The sequence below is a fragment of the Dermacentor variabilis genome, chromosome 5 (genome assembly GCF_050947875.1).
Source record: "Dermacentor variabilis isolate Ectoservices chromosome 5, ASM5094787v1, whole genome shotgun sequence".
Classification (NCBI taxonomy): domain Eukaryota; kingdom Metazoa; phylum Arthropoda; class Arachnida; order Ixodida; family Ixodidae; genus Dermacentor; species Dermacentor variabilis.
The window spans coordinates 79,603,621-79,620,759 of NC_134572.1; the positions used below are offsets into that span (position 1 = coordinate 79,603,621).

General features: G+C 46.4%; 1 protein-coding gene across 2 annotated transcripts in view; it reads right to left on the bottom strand.

Moving 5' to 3' along the window:
• The window catches only part of LOC142582854 (uncharacterized), a 77,346-nt gene that overhangs the window by 11,897 nt on the left and 48,310 nt on the right, over nt 1-17,139 (bottom strand). For both annotated transcript variants that reach the window (XM_075692938.1, XM_075692937.1), the window contains exons 2-3: nt 8,560-8,788; nt 4,402-4,749 (exon numbers count right to left, since the gene is read on the bottom strand). In XM_075692938.1, coding sequence (XP_075549053.1) covers nt 4,402-4,749; nt 8,560-8,778 — 567 coding nt within the window. In that variant the 5' untranslated portion in view covers nt 8,779-8,788. The remainder of the gene's footprint in view (nt 1-4,401; nt 4,750-8,559; nt 8,789-17,139) is intronic.

Sequence of the window (17,139 nt, forward strand, 5' to 3'; positions counted from 1 at the left end):
CAGTCCGATTATCGTATTATTTCGCGTGTCGAGGTCTTCGGGTACAATGTGGATTGCCCATTGGGTATACTCTGAGAAGAAGAGGACGAAGCAGCGAGCGGCACATGTCAGGGCTCGACACATGTCAGGGCTCGGCGCCCTGGCTCAAACTGTGTCACATAAGTGCAAGCACAGCTTCTGAGTGGTTGGCGTAACAAATACGACATTTATCATAGCAACACTTTCGGGCAGCCGCTCTAATTTCGGGTCCGTAATCGCCACCTCATGTAATGCGGTTGGCCGTTAAATGTGGCCATTTTATGACATTTAAGAGTGTCCACGTAGAACGCCCTGTCATCGGTGCAAAGTGTATGTTTGGACTTTCACAATTTCGAATTTCTCAGGAACCACGCCATTATTATTATTATTATTATTATTATTATTATTATTATTATTATTATTATTATTATTATTATTATTATTATTATTATTGTTTCAACCACTGAAAGTCACAATCATGTGGTGACCAACGTGAAAGAAGTCGCAGTTTCGCTTGAAAGGCAAAGCACCGATTGCAATAGCAAATTAGTAGACAGCTGTACGAAGTAAGGACGGTAGTTTTATCGGCTGTCTAGACTTGCAAGCATTCGCCAACTGACTAAGTTAACAAGTATGGTGTAACACGTGCACAAGCAAACATGAACACATCTCACTCCATGACCACGCACACTCACTGTCAAAACGCTGGAGTGAGAAAGCGCGACAGAAACACCGAGCGAATTGACGTTCGTGCTGCCTGTTGCTTCAACACAGCGAGAATACAGTGCACGCGGAGCTATCATGACTCGACACATTCTGTCCAATGCATTGAAGATCGCCTTCAAAAAAGACGCGCGCGGCAGCGCCATAAGCGCCGCCGGAATAGAACGCCCCCCACCCTACCTTCCCTCCCCCGGTGCCTTGCACGCGACAGAAGACGGCGCGCTTCGTTCCCGCTATCCTCCCTTACGCGCGCGAGATTGAGCCACCATCGTCGGCACACCATTGCACGCTTTCACTCGCACATGCAGCATACGGCGCGCGGCGACGATGTTAACGCCCTTGTAATTTACATGGAACATCAAGGCGACGGCGATGCAACCGTCGACCGCAGAGATGCGCCTGGAGTGTCCATATAATTGCTATCGCAATAAAGGCGAGGGTGTGACCCCTCAACGCTGTTATACAAAGGAATCCAGTCCCAAAGAGAGGAAACGCTGGAACTGCATAAAATACTGCACTTGTTAGTCTAGAAATCTTGCTTATTTGTTTTTCTTCTTCACGGTAGGCCCGTATAGACGCATAAGCGCAAGAGTGCTTCTGACCCCACACTCTAAGAGAAATACCGTGTCTGAAAGACAATGCAAACCCGTCTGGCAACATTATTAACCACGGTCGAGTGGCCGTAACTGCCTACCGAAAAGCCACACAAAGAGGCGAGCATTTCGGCCCTCTTTCAACGACTGTTATATACGAACGCCAACGTCCACACACCACACTCCCACGAAAGCGCACGCCCAAAGCCACCACAGGCGTAGGAAGGGGGCAGACGTGGTCGCCGGGGAAATGTCTCAGAAAAGGCTGTTCGTGCAGGCAAGTAAACACGGAGCTATGCAGTGCAGCCACAAGGTACACGGCTTCGCGCGGCGGCCGTGCGCGCTGGTGGAATTTTTCGCCGCCTCGCAAACCGCGCAGCGCGGGGCAGTATGCTACGACGGCAACCTTGAGACGCGGCCGCGGGCTGCTACGTGAGGAGGGAGCGCTATAGAAAGGGGCAGCCCCGACGTAGTCGGCGGCCGCTTGACCGGCAGCGGTAGGACACAAGGCCGTGGCTTTCAATGGGCGGATACCGCCTTTCGCCGGCGACGACGACAAAACGTGATCCGTGTCTCGCGCAACACAGCACGGCTGTCGGCGCGCGGACAGTGCAGGGTCTTTCAGCATGCCTCGCGCGCCGTAGCCGGGCCACCCTTTGAAGTCGTTATTGTAGCGCCGACTGCCAGCGACGTGCGTGGAAGGAAAGCAAAGGAAGGGACGTTCTAGCAAGCGCTTCTCTTCTTCGAGCCGGTCGAGCGAGCGACGAGGCGATCGCTTCTCGAACGTGAATGGAAAGCGGGGAAGCGCTGTCTCGCAATAACGACTTCGTTTTTTGTTAACATATTCTTACCCCCCACTTAATTTTTTTGTCAACGTAAAATAAGCTCAGTCTGTTACAGTGCGAAGCGTAACCTACGTATCAGTAAGAAGTTAGGACGATACGTGCGCTTGAAATCGTCGTCGCGACATCAGCGCCTTCATTTACTTTTTGCCTATTAAGACTGCATTGAGGCAGTTCTGAGATAGTGCGTCTGCGATACGCACCCGACATCGAGATGTAGGTCGTCCTTATAGCTTTTCCACCTGGACGCTGTGGCCTTAATTTATTCGGGAGAGTGGCTTCACTATATTCGCGTTCTCTCTTTCGGCTTTGAAAGCTGGCAGTTAGCAAAAGTTAGCCTGTTGACAGGTTATAAATGTCTTGACTTCCATTAAGTGCGTGCCAATGAAATATAGTGTTCCTGTGTCTATGTGGATCACATGTGAAAATTCCTGTAAATTACTTTTTGCCTCTACAGTTCGTGTAACTCAAAAGAGAGAACAAATAATCTAAAAGGGCATAATCTGGGTAATTTAACATACTAGCAGCCCATTGCTGATAGAACTGCAGTTACATTCTTCAACCAGGCCATAAAGAAACATTTCCTATTATTGGACTAAACCCCTACGCAGAAGCTAATTCGTCAGGTAAGTGGAACTGACCTCATGAAAAAGAGCTCGAATAGATGCGTCATCCTGGGTGGCATGTCATCTGACACACTGAACCTCGTTCGACGCAGATAAACTTCGACGCTGTCTTTGCGGACTCCTGATGGCCAAATCAAGAACATTGGCAACGTGAGAATCAAATGCACCTACAGAAAAGAAAAGCTGGTAATCGTATGCGGCCAGAACGTTGAACACGCGCTGATTGATAGCTTCCAGTCGAGCCTCAAAAAGTCAACCTTACAGTTCTAAACCTTTATGCAAACCCTTGTTGGTTAGAGCGAATGGCAAGAGAATGAATTATCAATGAATCTTGCAAGATGCTGTCTAACGCCAGTACGATGTTGAAATCTAAAAAAAGTGCGAGACAACTGTCGCGTATAGACTCCTCTGAGGAGGCTTGACATATTTTATTCGTTTGGTTTGAACTTCCAGTCACTCGCGCGCGCGCGCACGCACGCAGGCACGCAGGCACGCACACACGGCTGTCTTTTGTCATGGCGAACACAAACACCCAAATGTATCTTATGGAAAGTTTTGTTAAAGACATGATGACAGTGTAGGGAAGGAACATGCACATCTTCTCTAGCCTGCTGAGCAATTAGTATAGTACATATTACCCTCACCTTTCTCGGACAGAGCTCGCTAAAATACATTGACAAACATCTCCTACAAACAAACATCTCCTAAAGAGTTATTACATAGTTCGCGTACGTCCTGGACGCACGTAACCGAGCATCTGGGAACTAGCGCGTGTATAGACGGTATTGATTAATTAAAACTCAATGTTGACAGTACATATGTCGCTGGCCTCTGCATTAGCTCTATATTGTTGAAAGAAAGATTACGTGCGGTGAAATTAAATCTGGGAACCAATAAGCATCTCGTCCACACACGTAGTATAGTCATTTGCTTAACAACAACAACAACAACAACAACAACAACAACAACAACAACAACAACAACAACAACAACAACAACAACAACGACGACGACGACGACGACGACGACGACGACAAAAACAACACAAAAAATATGACACTTTCTGCACAGGTTGCAACAGGCCACCGAAGGAAACAGCTCTTCTGGGTCTAGACGGAGCCTTCGATCTTTTGTAAGGAATATAAAAAGAAAAAAGAAAGAGGAGAGGCAGTAATTGCCACGTAGTTCGACGATATGAAGCGTTGTTTTTGATATCTTCTCATTTGTTTAGAGTTAAACAACAAGTGCAAATACAACAACTTATTTTTTGGGAAGCTGTAGCGTCCTTAAAAGGAACGGTACTGATCCAAATAAAAACTATAGTGTGTGCGAATTGATGCGATATTTTTTAGCTTCTCTTATTTTCTCATCTTTTCTGTCCTTAACCCATCCCCCTCTACAGAGTAGCCAACCGGACACTTAATGTGATTGCCCTCTCCGCCTTTCACCTCTTGTTTGTCTCTCTCTCTCTCTCTTACTTGGGAAGCGTTACATGCATCTCGCATATTTCCCCGAGGGAATTACGCTCCGTTTTGCGTGCTCTTAACGAGCGGCTGTAGAAAAGCAAAGTAGTTCACACAGGACGGCACCGTCGGTTACCTCGAGCTTGTCGAGCCCCTTGAAGACGGCCGAGTCGACGCCCTGTATCCGGTTGTCGGACAGGTCGAGCAGGCGCAGTTCCCGCAGCGCGCGGAACTCGTTGGTGGCGAACACTGGGCTCAGCTGGTCGCCCAGCAGGTTGGAGCCCAGGTGCAGCTCCTGCAGCGAGCCGTGCACGCCCTCGAGCAGCCGCTCGCTCAGCCGCCGCACCCGGTTGTGCGACAAGTCGAGCACGCGCAGGGGCACGCCGCTCGCGGTGAACAGCTGCGCCTCGAGGTCCTGGACGCCCGCGTGGCGCTGGGAGAAGCGGTGGATCCGCTGCCGGTACGGGAGCATCGGGAAGTTGCCCTGCGCGCACCCGGCGAGACCGTCCCGTGTTTTGGTTGCGTGCAAACCGAGAATTGCGTACACAGCCTCTGGCGATGCACAAACTGGCACTGGCATTGAAAGAGCACTTCTCTTCCGAAACGACGTTGGTGGAAGCCGCAGACACGTGCGCGCCAATCTGAACGATTTCGCGAGGACGGGTGCCCCCCCCCCCTCCCTTTTTTCGTTTTAAAGACAATGCATTTCTTAGCGAGTTTCCACCACTTTTTTTTTTTTTTGTATCGGCTGCGCGTGTTTCTATAGTCTCTTTCGTAGGCTGACCACCGAGATAACGCATGCAGTCCAACAATGTAGGCCGATCCCGAAGATAGTGCGGTCGAAAGAGTTACGGAGAGACAGTAGATAGAGGTATTATACGAAGAAAACATAAGAGAGAGAAACGAAAAAAGCATAAAGTCTAAGTAAATAATTATTATGAAAGCAATAAAACGTAATAGAATAGGCAGACTAAGTCTAAAAATACATAAAGATATATAAAAATAAAGGTGTGGCAGACTAGTACAGGTATGGTTGCTGTAATCGGTATTTACTTTGCCATATCCTATGAATGCAACCCATTGTAACTTAGATATGTATTTTGCACCCTGCTAATATTCCCAATGGGAATTGCACTATAACTAACTAACTAACTAACTAACTAACTAACTAACTAACTAACTAACTAACTAACTAACTAACTAACTAACTAACTAACTAACTAACTAACTAACTAACTAACTAACTAACTAACTAACTAACTAACTAAATAAATAAATAAATAAATTAATAAATTATTCAGGCTGGTGAACGCAATACTGCCTCTGCAGGACGTTCAGGCAAGCGCAGCTGTCCCTGACATCGAGATGGCGCGGTGTGTTTAAACGTAGCGATACCGTTTCCTCTGAGCCAAAGCCCTTCTCTGCGTTTGCGCGTGCTAACTTATCCACACCGCTACAGCCAGATGCACGCACATCTGTCCTCTCGAACAAACACACGCAGACACTTTAGAAGAAGAAAAGAAAGAAAAGAAAAGGTGAAGCCCAAAGCGACTTCGGCAAGTGCACGCACGAGGCATTGTGATGGTGCTGCGGTTGCTGGAACTACAGCTCATTCAGATACTGCGGAAACTAAGCCTTCTCTCTCCCTCTCTGTATACATCGATTTTTCCTTTGCGCCAAGCAGGCAGGAAACCGGATTCTTTCTCTGTTTTTGTTAACCTTTCTGGACTTTCATTTGTTTGTATTGCACTATTTAGAAGTTACGAGCGTACGTGCTATGAAACCAAGCCAACATCAGCGATTGCACGAGCCCCACGGACTCTGACATCAGGCTGTGCCGTGGTCACGGTTGGATCCATTTCTTTCTTTCTTTCTTTCTTTCTTTCTTTCTTTCTTTCTTTCTTTCTTTCTTTCTTTCTTTCTTTCTTTCTTTCTTTCTTTCTTTCTTTCTTTCTTTCTTTCTTTTTAATGAGACGGTGTGAGTTGGCCTTTTGTTGATTTGGATTTTCTCAGCCTATTCTCTTCTTGAAGGAAAGAAAACACAAACAAACAAATGACACAATCTCACGGAGTGCTTCTACAGGAGATGGCCTACTTGCGATGTAGATCAAACGACGTCCTTTAATTAAGTTCGGCTGTAGGGCGCTAAATATTATTTGCCCAAGCTGTTCTTCTTCACACAACACTGAAGTGTAGCTAATCCTATACGCTTCAGCCATTCCTTTCGCGGTACTTGCGAGAACCTGTGCTTATTTCCTTGTGTGTGTATACCCGAAAACGTTCGTACAATAATAGTGAGCGTCGTTATAGATAAAAAAAATAATATATATGCACCAGGCGGAATTGAATCTAAGTACTCTCGATTCTGGGACCGGTACAGACGTCATTCCTTTTTAACACGGCATCAGTTATACTAAAGCAGCAGTCACATTCATAGCGTGCCCGTACAGCATCTTCATCTGTAACAGCACCCGCACGCATTATATCATTAACCAGTAGGCTAACCAACAAGTGTCCCATCAGCAGATCTCGGTAGATCTACCGGGAAGCTATCTGCTTGACAAGCTTCGATCCGCCTATTGTTTCTGATCGATTTTATTTTTCTTTATTACGTCCAATACCTATGGTCATATTTTGTGAGCCTCGATCCGAGCCTTTTCTCTCTCTCTGTCTTTCTCTCTTGAACGACCACTTTCGCCTGGCACCTATAGTGCGGCGCCTGACTGGACTGACGGGCACCTTTCCCCCCTTTCATCGTTGAGCTCAAAACCTATGGTTCATGGTTGTACTTAATGCACTCGAAAGCTATGCGGTGTGGGAATAACAATGACTGAGCGAGTGTCAATCGTTTCAGCACGTTCACTTTTGACGGCTTTAACCAGTCAACGCTCTCTTAATAAATGAAAAAAGAAAGAAATTAAATTATGGGATTTTACGTGCCAAAACCACGATCTGATTACTAGGCACGCCTTAGTGGGGGAGTCAGGAAATTTGGACCACCTGAGGTTCTTTAACGTGCACTTAAATCTGAGTACACGAGCGTTTTCGCCCCATATCGCCCTCATCTAACTCTTCATAAATGTGACGTACCCGAAATCGATCGTTCGAGTGAGTACCTCCCCGTATACGCTGGGCACAAGCCCCCGCGGGCTCTTGCAGCCTATTGGCATTACAGAAAAAACCGCCTTAATGGGCGCACTGAACATACGTCAGACTATAACGCCTGAAGCTATACGACACGTGATCTGCTCCACGGACTAGCACTGCCTGTTCATCCCGCGAAACGAATACATTTTGAACCTTCCCGAGAGACACTGACATCGGCGGGGTATACTTGAACTAGTTTATTGCGGGCTCTTATGTGTCTTTTGTACGTTATAGGGATGTGGAAGTTCTCTATGCATATCCCCTAATTTTTTAGTCATTCCCATCTGGGCGTAACGCGTCCAGATGGGCGCGATACGCCCAGGAAAACCGCTTCAGAATTCATTAATAAAGAACCTGCCGCACAACAACTGACAGTCGAGCTAATTGGTAGGAACTCATGTTGCTAAAAGGCAAGGTGTGTTAACACGCAAACAAGTGGGAAGGAAAAGGACAGCACAAACACCGGCTATTACCTAAGAGAATGTCGCACCGTGGTGGTAAAGAAGGAAGGCGCAGAATCTAATCTGCGTCTGCTCAAGGAAAGGCTGCGCCAACTCGTCAATCATAGACACGTGCGGGCCCTCGCGAAGCATATCCGTTGTCGACGGGTATACGGCGATGCCTTGTTTTGAGCACGCGCGGATACAATTTGCATCTTCCTTCGTCAAAGAAGGCAAATTTAGAGAGACACAAAGGAGACAGACACCGCGATACACGCCTTCAACAAAACGCTTATCGTTCAACAAACGTTAATCGAGTGGAGGAGAACACGCGCGACCCACGCCGACAGGCCGTCTCACTTCTCCCCGCTCCGTCGATGGGATGCCAGCGTTACCACGCACTGCCGTGAGTCGACTTACCCGTCTCCATCTACCCTCTACTTGCGCATCAATGCGATTCGCCTTCCTATCGCATTCCCGCCGTATTCAATGTGATGCGACACTTGCCGCATTCGTGTAAGCGCGGCTAGTCATGGCAGTAGACCTCGAGCTTGATTTACTCATTTGACTGATTTCCTCTGCACTGCCTTTTATCTTATAGTCGGCGCTTGTGTCGTCCTTTTTGCTCATATATTTGCGTCGGTGCTAGCACGCCTGCATGCACGAGACCCTCCCTCTATCTTTTTCTCCGTGCGCGTGCCGCTCACCTGGAAGGCGACCCTGTCGCAGTTTATTCCTGTGCCGTTGTCAGGAGGCCCGACGAAGTAGCAAGAGCACGGCTTGAGCATGGGCGCCATGGACGTGAACAGCTTGGCGCAGGGCACAGTGACGAAGCGGCTCTCCTGAGCCGACCCGAGTGCGGCGATCGTAAACACGACCGCCAGAGCCCGCAGCCACCGCACCGCCGAGTCGAGTCCGAGCGCCATCGCGGACCGCCTGCGCAGTATACGTCAACAAAGGCAGGGTCAGAATCAGTCACAATGTTCCTTACGATTTGTAGTATAGATGCTATAGGCATACATGGAATATATGATAGAAGTTGAGACCTCGCAAGTCAAGTATGAATTGCATGAGCATCGCTCCAGAAAACACGAAAGACAAGCAGGGAGCCATCAAGGATCATGCATTGTGACAGGCTTGATGTTTCCCTGCTTGTCCTTCGTGTTGTTTCGGCAGCAAACCAGGTGGGACCTGGTTAACCTCCTTACGTACATTTTTTTTTCTTTCTGTCACTTTGGCGCCGTTTGAAAGCTGTGACAGACAACTTGGGCTGCGGTAAGGGTTGATAAGGGCTGCAGAAAGGAGCCCCTATCTTAAATAGATTTAAACTCCAAGAGCTGGTTAGGCGTAATTGGCAATTAGCGGGAATACGAACACACTCATAGCGCATTAATTTATTCGGCAATCAAAACATTATATTGAAAGTTTGTTGTTTTTGTCTATTATAGAAGCGAAAGCTTGATCTTATAAAAGTAGAAACGAATGGTTTAGCTGCTGTAACATTAGTCAAACACGTTCCATAAATGGTGCCGCCGTTTAGAGTGAAAAAGAAAAATGACTCATATATGTCTGCAGGGCTACTGAGCTGGTTGCTGGCCATAGCTTTCAGCTCAGAGTCACTTTGGCGCGCGAATACGTGGCCAAACGAGATGCTAACGGGCTCTTTAAAGAAGTAGGTTTGCTTATTTATAGCGCATAATTCGAGAAATTGCTTTTGTTGAGACTGTGCTTTTCAAAATAGGCGACTCCTTGTAAAAAAACCGGTGTCACCGTAAAACAGGTAGTATTACGCACGCTATCGTTTCCAGTCGTAAAGTTGCTATTGGCGCCATGTAGCCGGGCTTAGACTTTTCCAAACTTTCTGGAAGCACAACCAAGCAACGCAACCGAAGCGCGAGTGCACTCTCACTCTATATGAGATATATGAGAGTTTAGATGAGTGTGGCAGAAAAGCATAGCATTTTTTTGTGCTGTGTCACTAAAAAGAGGCTTGGCTCGAGGATTAATGTTTTGTAACATTCTTCTGACCGAAACAAATATTGCTCATTAGTACGAAAAGAAAAATCGCAACACAGGCGCAGTTTCTCTCGATCGCGAACATTATTAATGTGTCACGGTCACATATCCCGCAGACTTCTTGCAGATTTGAATCCTTTCCTTCGCGTGGTAAGACACGAAATTGTCAGCTTGTATTTCGTTTTATTTTTCGAATAGGCGTGGTTAAGTATTTTTTGATGACCCACCATTAACCAACTAACAAGTGCAGGCAAGCCAGGGCCGCAATGTATTACGTCATAGGAAGTTGTTTTAGGATTTCGGCGGCGGCGGCACTGTTTTGAGATTTGCTTTTTTTTTCTGTATCTTGGTCACGTATATACGTCCACAGCCACCTATCAACATAATCGAAAAAAAAGGGAAGTCAATGCGTAATACTCAATCAGGCGGTGCTACATACGATCAGGCAGTGCCATATTTGAACATTTCCAACACGTCCTTCCCGGCGCCTTAACGAGGAACAAGGGCAAGCGCCTCGCATCACGAAGCCGCCGAGCATGGCTGCAGCCCTTTCGAGGCGACGTGACATCCTTGAAGCGTGCCGTGCGCGATCGGCGTCGCTCACCGCATACCGCGGCGCGCCGCTTTCACTGCGCGCGTCGGCGCTTCCTCGCAGTAGCACAGCAGCGAGAAGCTGCAGGCCTCGCGGCAAGCGTGTACCGTGCACTCGATACGGAGTGAGGGCGATGTGCCGATCTCTGTGCAGCTGCTGCGAGGCTCTTATCCTGCTCGGTATACGGGGGGTGGGGGGTGGGGGGGTGTTCCAACGAGGAAAAGAAGGCGCGTTTACTTTCTCCCGCCAAGGAACGTGAACTACCCTCGTCAGAAGCGTGCCGCGGATCCGCACACTTGCTCGTTCGGCACGCTTACCGTGTTGAGACACTTTCGACCGAAGCAGCGGGAGCTGTGCGGGCAGCCTCCGGCTCTATCAAAGCGTAGCCAGACGGCATCGTTCTATATGGTCTGTATACTCGCTGGAGGTTATCTCGCCAGTTCATCGGGCTGCACTCGTTTTCGCTCGTGCCGGACTCGTTTGAAGATTTCGCGCCCGTCGCGGTGACTTACGGCCCGCCAAAGAAGCGCCAGTTTACTCTGGCCGTACACGGTGTGCCAGTTTGTGCTCTGTATACTGTCGCTTCTCTTTGCAGAACAGCGCTCTACTCAATTCGAATGACACCACTCCATTCGCGAAGCTCTGTTCGTAAGCAATGTTTCTCGCTGTCTTTCGTTAATTTGATGAAGGTTTCTTTTTACTTTAAGTGTATTATTGAAAGGCCGACGTGCAGGGAACGCGCTAGCACCGGCTTTGACTACGCCGCCGTTTCAGCAGCGACACGGTTAATTGCGGCGAATCCACACCATAACTTTTATTGAAGCATTGCGAGGGTTATATAAATATCTGTCCTCTCCCTTCTGCAAAAACAAAACAAGAAAGAAATCGAGAAATTTAATCACTTACGAGTTGTCAAGACGAATGAATGAATCTCAATTTGAACACCGCTGAGCAGTCCTTCGAGTTATGAACTCATCGCGGGCGAGCGAGCGCGTTGAACCGCCTGGTGTTGCGTTCTTTAGGGTAGCCTACCCCACCGCTGCCGACCAGTTGTTGCGACGCCGTTTCTCGCAGCTCGACAGACGTCACTATTGCGTAGCGTGGCGTTGTCGGCAGGCTGCAGGCGTCCGGTAGACCATGGCGATCAGGCAGGGACGAGACGACTTCTAGTGCCAAATTTGCACGGTTTATTCAACAGTTGGTGAAGGATAAGAATAAGAGAATGAATGAATTCATCAAGTACGTTGCGGGGCCCCTTAGTTAGGCCCCTTAAAATCGTAGGCGGGATCTTGCTCACGTCAACGTCACGTGACAGGCACCGAGTCTGGTTGTGGATGGGCTGCTGATCCCTGCCGCAGGTGACGTTCGTACGTGCTTCCCTCCGCTGGCGGCTACACGTGCGTCGGGGATCGTAGGCAGCGTTGGCTCGCGGAAAGTGTTCTCCCCTTGGTCGCACACACAAAGGGGCTTTTCATCACTGCGGAGCGCCTGCCAGACCAGCATCCACTCGAGAGAACGATAACAAATTTGGAATAAACTCTCCGTTTCGATGAGGCATGGTGGTTAAGCATCCTTTTTGCCTGGGGCGTTACAGGCCAACCGTAACATTGGCTAGTTTAGCCCAGTGGGTAAGACACTCGGCTTCTGAGCGTGGGGTCGTACGTAGGTTCGAAACTCAGTGCCGCGAAAGTTTCTTCTTTCTAATTTGTTGTGTTATTTACGTATTATTTCCTTATAGTGATTATTGAGGCGAAGTCAGAACGCAGGAAACCGGTTGCGTGGACAAGGAACGCGTGAATAACACAGGCTTCCGAGAGCTAGGGTGACAGGGCGACGTGGCGATGCCCTCACGCAACACCTGCCGCGCTATCGTGCAGAAGGTGTACTCATTCGCCCATCCCGCTCCGTCGAGGAGCGAACATGGTGTCGCAGCCAATGGGAATTTGAGTGCCGTTTCTCTGCTGCAGACGCCGGCTTTTTGCTAAATCGGCGATTTGATGCCTTTTATATACCCAGGCTAGCGCAGCAGGCCGGGTGGTGTCTGGTTAACCTCCCTGCCTTTCCTCTATTCTGTTTAGTTCTCTCTCTCTCTCTCGCTATATATATATATATATATATATATATATATATATATATATATATATATATATATATATATATATATATATTAAATTAGAGGGTTTTATATGCCAAAACCACAATCTGATTATGAGGCTTGCTGTAGTGGAGGACTCCGGAAATTTGGACCACCTGGGTTTTTTTACCGTGCACTTAATCTAAGTATACGGGTGTTTTCGCATTTCGACCCCCGCTGCCGCCGTGGCAAGGATTTGGTAACGCGACCTGCTTCGTGACCTACGTCTTACTTTGTAAGTCGTCCTTCCCGGTTAGGAGGCGGCGTGGTGGTGTTGGCTAAGCACGGAATAACCTGCGTTTTAGTTGAATCATATACGTGTATCACAAACGATTATGAGGTATTGACTGTGCATTGATGCTGCATTTTGCGTGTTGTACCGGCCTCCAGCAGGAAGTGTAACGTAGTTCCTTTCCTTCTTGGACAACTACCTGAGCTGGTCCATTGATAATCGCTAAAGGTTGTTTCTGGCGGGAGACCTGAATACAGACCTGAAATGTTCTAGACATCAGAAGGAATTAAGCCGAACCCTAGAAGTAAATGGATTTTCAAATCAAATAAATGCACCCATGCGCATTTCAAATGTCTCTTCAACTCTAGTAGACCTGTTTATTATTAACATTGACGATTCATGTCTCCTATCGGGGATAGTAAGCACCGAGATCAGCGACCACCTTCCTATATTTTTACTAACTAAGCTCAACAACTGTAAACCAGACATGTCACTTGAATTTACGGTTACAATAAAAGATATTAACATCAGAAGTTTGGCCTCTTTTCGCAATCAGTTATCAATGACTGACTGGTTAAACGTTTATTGTATCAATGAACCTAAACTTGCCTACGATTGTTTTTTAGAGATGTTTAGTCGTGTTTATGATCAAAGCTTCCCACTCAGGACTATGAAGCGTTCACGTAATGGCAAGAAACCATCAATAACGAAGAAATGTCTGAAAGAAATACGCAAGCGAAATAAATTGTGCAAATTTTGATAAACAGCAAGTGTGAGGTTGCCCTGAAAAACTTCAAATCTCAATGAAATAAAGTCACCAGTCTTCAACAACATGATAAAAGGTGATATTTACAGAATTTATTCAATTATGAGGTAATGAAAAAAAGTGACAGAAGAAGTGAATAAATGAGTTCCTAAACCTCAAGGTGAATGACAGAAACAATCTGAAAGAACTTTGCATTGATGGTAGGATAATTTCAAACAAGGACTTCGCAAATTCTTTTAATGAGTATTTTTTGTCTATAACAAGTAACAAGAATTACCCAAATAGTTTAGAGTACATGGGCGACAGGCAGAAAGAAAGTGCTTTTCTGGCCGCTGCAACCGCCGATGAAATAGTTATAATTTTTGAATCTATAAATAACAGTGATTGCTCTGACACTGATGGATTACAAATCAGGCCTATCAAATACGTTTTAGACATAGTCGCCCTGTTTTGCAACACGTTTTTAACTTTGTCTTCACCAATGGAATATTTCCTAAGGAATTGCAGATCGCGAAAGTAATTGTGTTGTATAAGGGTGGAGACAGGAATGTTTTCTCCAACTACAGGCCTATATCAGTACTCCCGGTCTTCTCTAAATGCCTAGAAAAATTTATTCATGTCTGAATGATTTCTTTTGTTACTAAACACAGGGTAATAACACCGTGTCAGTACGGCTTTATGAAAGGTCTTTCGACCGAACATGCTCTCTTAGCGCAAGAAGAAATACTGGAAGCGTTTGAGCAAGAAATGTGTGCATTAGGCGTTATTCCAAGGCTTTTTACCGGATGAATCCCCTAACCTTACCACAAAAATGAATCATTATGGTTTCGGCGGCGTAGTTATGGATTTCATTAGCTCTTACCTTCAGTACCGCAAGAATAAAATAATCATTAACGGCCATGCCTCAAATTTAAGATCTATAACGTTAGGAGTGCCACAAAGAAGCATCCATGGGCCACTGATTTTCTGTATATACATTAATGATATCGTCAATATTTACAGGTCTGCTAAATTAATTGTCTATGCTGACGATGCGTCCATACTAATCACTGCGCGAGATCCTAACCATGCTGTTATGAAAGCAAGTATCGCACTAATGAAGCTATCAACTTGGTCCACTGCAAATTCCCTTATCGGGAATGCAACTAAAAAAAGAAGCTGTCCTTTTCCGACCAAAAAGCCGCAAAATCTATTTGCAATATCAATTCCAACTTGAAAACTTTGTCATAGAAGTAGTGCCTGCTGTTAAATGTTTGGGAGTATTATTTGAACAGCACATGTATTGGGATCTGCAAGTAGATAAAATGGGTGGTAAAATATCCCAATATCAGGACTGCTCTCTAAAGTGAGACACTGCCTCCCTAAAAGCATAAAACTGCTTATTTATAACTCTCCCTTTATGGCAGTAGTCCGTTATTATTATTTAGTCTGGGGTACGACCACTTTATGAAACTTTAGTCAATTGCACATAATACAAAAGAAGGCTGTTAGAGCGATAATGAATGTTCCATATCTGACTCATTCCGAACCACTGTTCAGGGAATTGAAATCATTGCCACTGCCTGAATTTTATCAACATACTCTAAGAAAGCGCTATCAAACAGAGATGAGAAAAAAATTCATTTTCTTGAGAACATATTCTGTCTCAAACCAAGCAGAAAAATTCGAGACACTAGCTTTCATTAGATTTGGGACGTTCCACGTAATCGCACAAAATATGGTGATCAGATGCTGCGTTTCCAACTCCCGAATGTGCTTAATAACTGATTATGTATATACATTTGTCCTCCTGCATTTCACATGTGTTTGCTATTTCTACACATGTTACTTTTATACATTTATTGGCTGTTTGTTTAGATATGCCTTCTTGTGATAATGACATTGCTTTTTCTTCTAGGATTCTAAGTGTGTATCTTTATTATCTCTTGCGTTCTTCATTTGAAACTCTTGTATGCAATCTTCATTAGCACTGCTGCCAAGTAGACGGTCAGCGGACGCAGTCAAACTTGAGGCTTTTGGTCTGCTGTCCTCAGAATCACTGTCTGAAGATCTTGATGTTGAGTATCACTGCGGATTGACAACGCTCTACATTCGTACAAGAGCTTCTTATCGTCTGAGGTCAACCTTCCCAATCATCTCGTGGTCGCGACTTTCCACAACCACAACGCGCCAACGTATTCGAGGCGTATTTCCGACGTTGCTTCAGCGCGTCTATTTCGTGTCGTGTGGTGCTCCCGCGGTGTAATCAAGGCTCGCACGCGTTCCAAGTGGCTGGCGCTTTAACTTACTGCTACTTGGAACGCAATCCAGCCCTGACAGACACAGTTGAGCGGGAACAAGTGAGGCTTGAAATACACCTGCAGAAGCAGAGCCGAGAGTACGCCGGAAATCCGTTCCTTGTGGTTACCGGTTTGCGAACTGTTCGTTCATGCGTATAGTGACTTCGTTAATCCGGGACCTGGTTATCCTAGCTTTGCGGTCTTTGTTCGTGTCTCCTCGTTCAACCCTCCGTTTGCTGCATGAGTTCACCGATCGAACTTTGGAATAAATCATGTGGCATGTAAGAAACAGCTCATCTTAATGTGAGTCAGACAGGCCATGTGACTCATAATCAGCAGCTTTGCGTCCCACCTTAGGTTAGGAAAAATATCAACACAAACGTGGCCTTTGCAGGAGAACTATAGCCACCGGTATGCGATGCGGATGAAGCCTACAGAAATAACAATGGTACGAGAATATTAATAGTGGCTTGACCCGGCCAGGTGAAGACAGTCTCAAAAGAGCGCGACGGACTCGATTATAACGAACTATGCCTCTCGGATAATCAGACCGGTCGCAGACTCATGAATTTCGGTAATCATGTTAACTTCTCAGATTTTCACAATGGATGAGTATCAATTCAGGGTAATCTTACACAGCTGGTGCGCGTAAATTGGCTTTATTAGCATAACTTGACACAAGTATGACAAATTAGCACAAGTTATGGGTAATCTGACTCATCTGGTGCACTTCATGTGGCTTTATTAGTATAACTTGAAACAATTAAGAGTGGCAGATGAAGCGGAGCGCCAATTCTCTTCTGTCATTTCGCCGTTAAAGTTGTGCCCAACAAACCAGCAGACCGCAATTCTGACACTTAAGCCTTTGAAAATCTCTTCGAGTACAAGGTTAGCACCCGATAAACTGAGGTGGTTTATTTTGTAGCCTTCCGACTATAGTGTTCGTGGAATGCAAGCCTTCCTGCCACAACAATCGCTTCTCCGCTCTGACAGCTTATTTTTCTAGATCACCAGCAGTTGACGTTTAGCGAAATCGTTTATCCGCTCCTGGTAAACGTGGGCAGCGCTCTAAGCAAGCAGAGAACGAGGTAGTTCAAATATGTTCACACGGCTGCTTAACACAGCTGAGGCAACGCTACACACAAACGCCTACGCGCCATGACGCCGCTCTATTCACGAAGCCCACCCCAGGTCTCTTGATAAACGGTACGATTTGAATTTCAGAAGGAGCTGAAGCCATTAGTATTAGGCGCTGCTGCCTGCCGTAT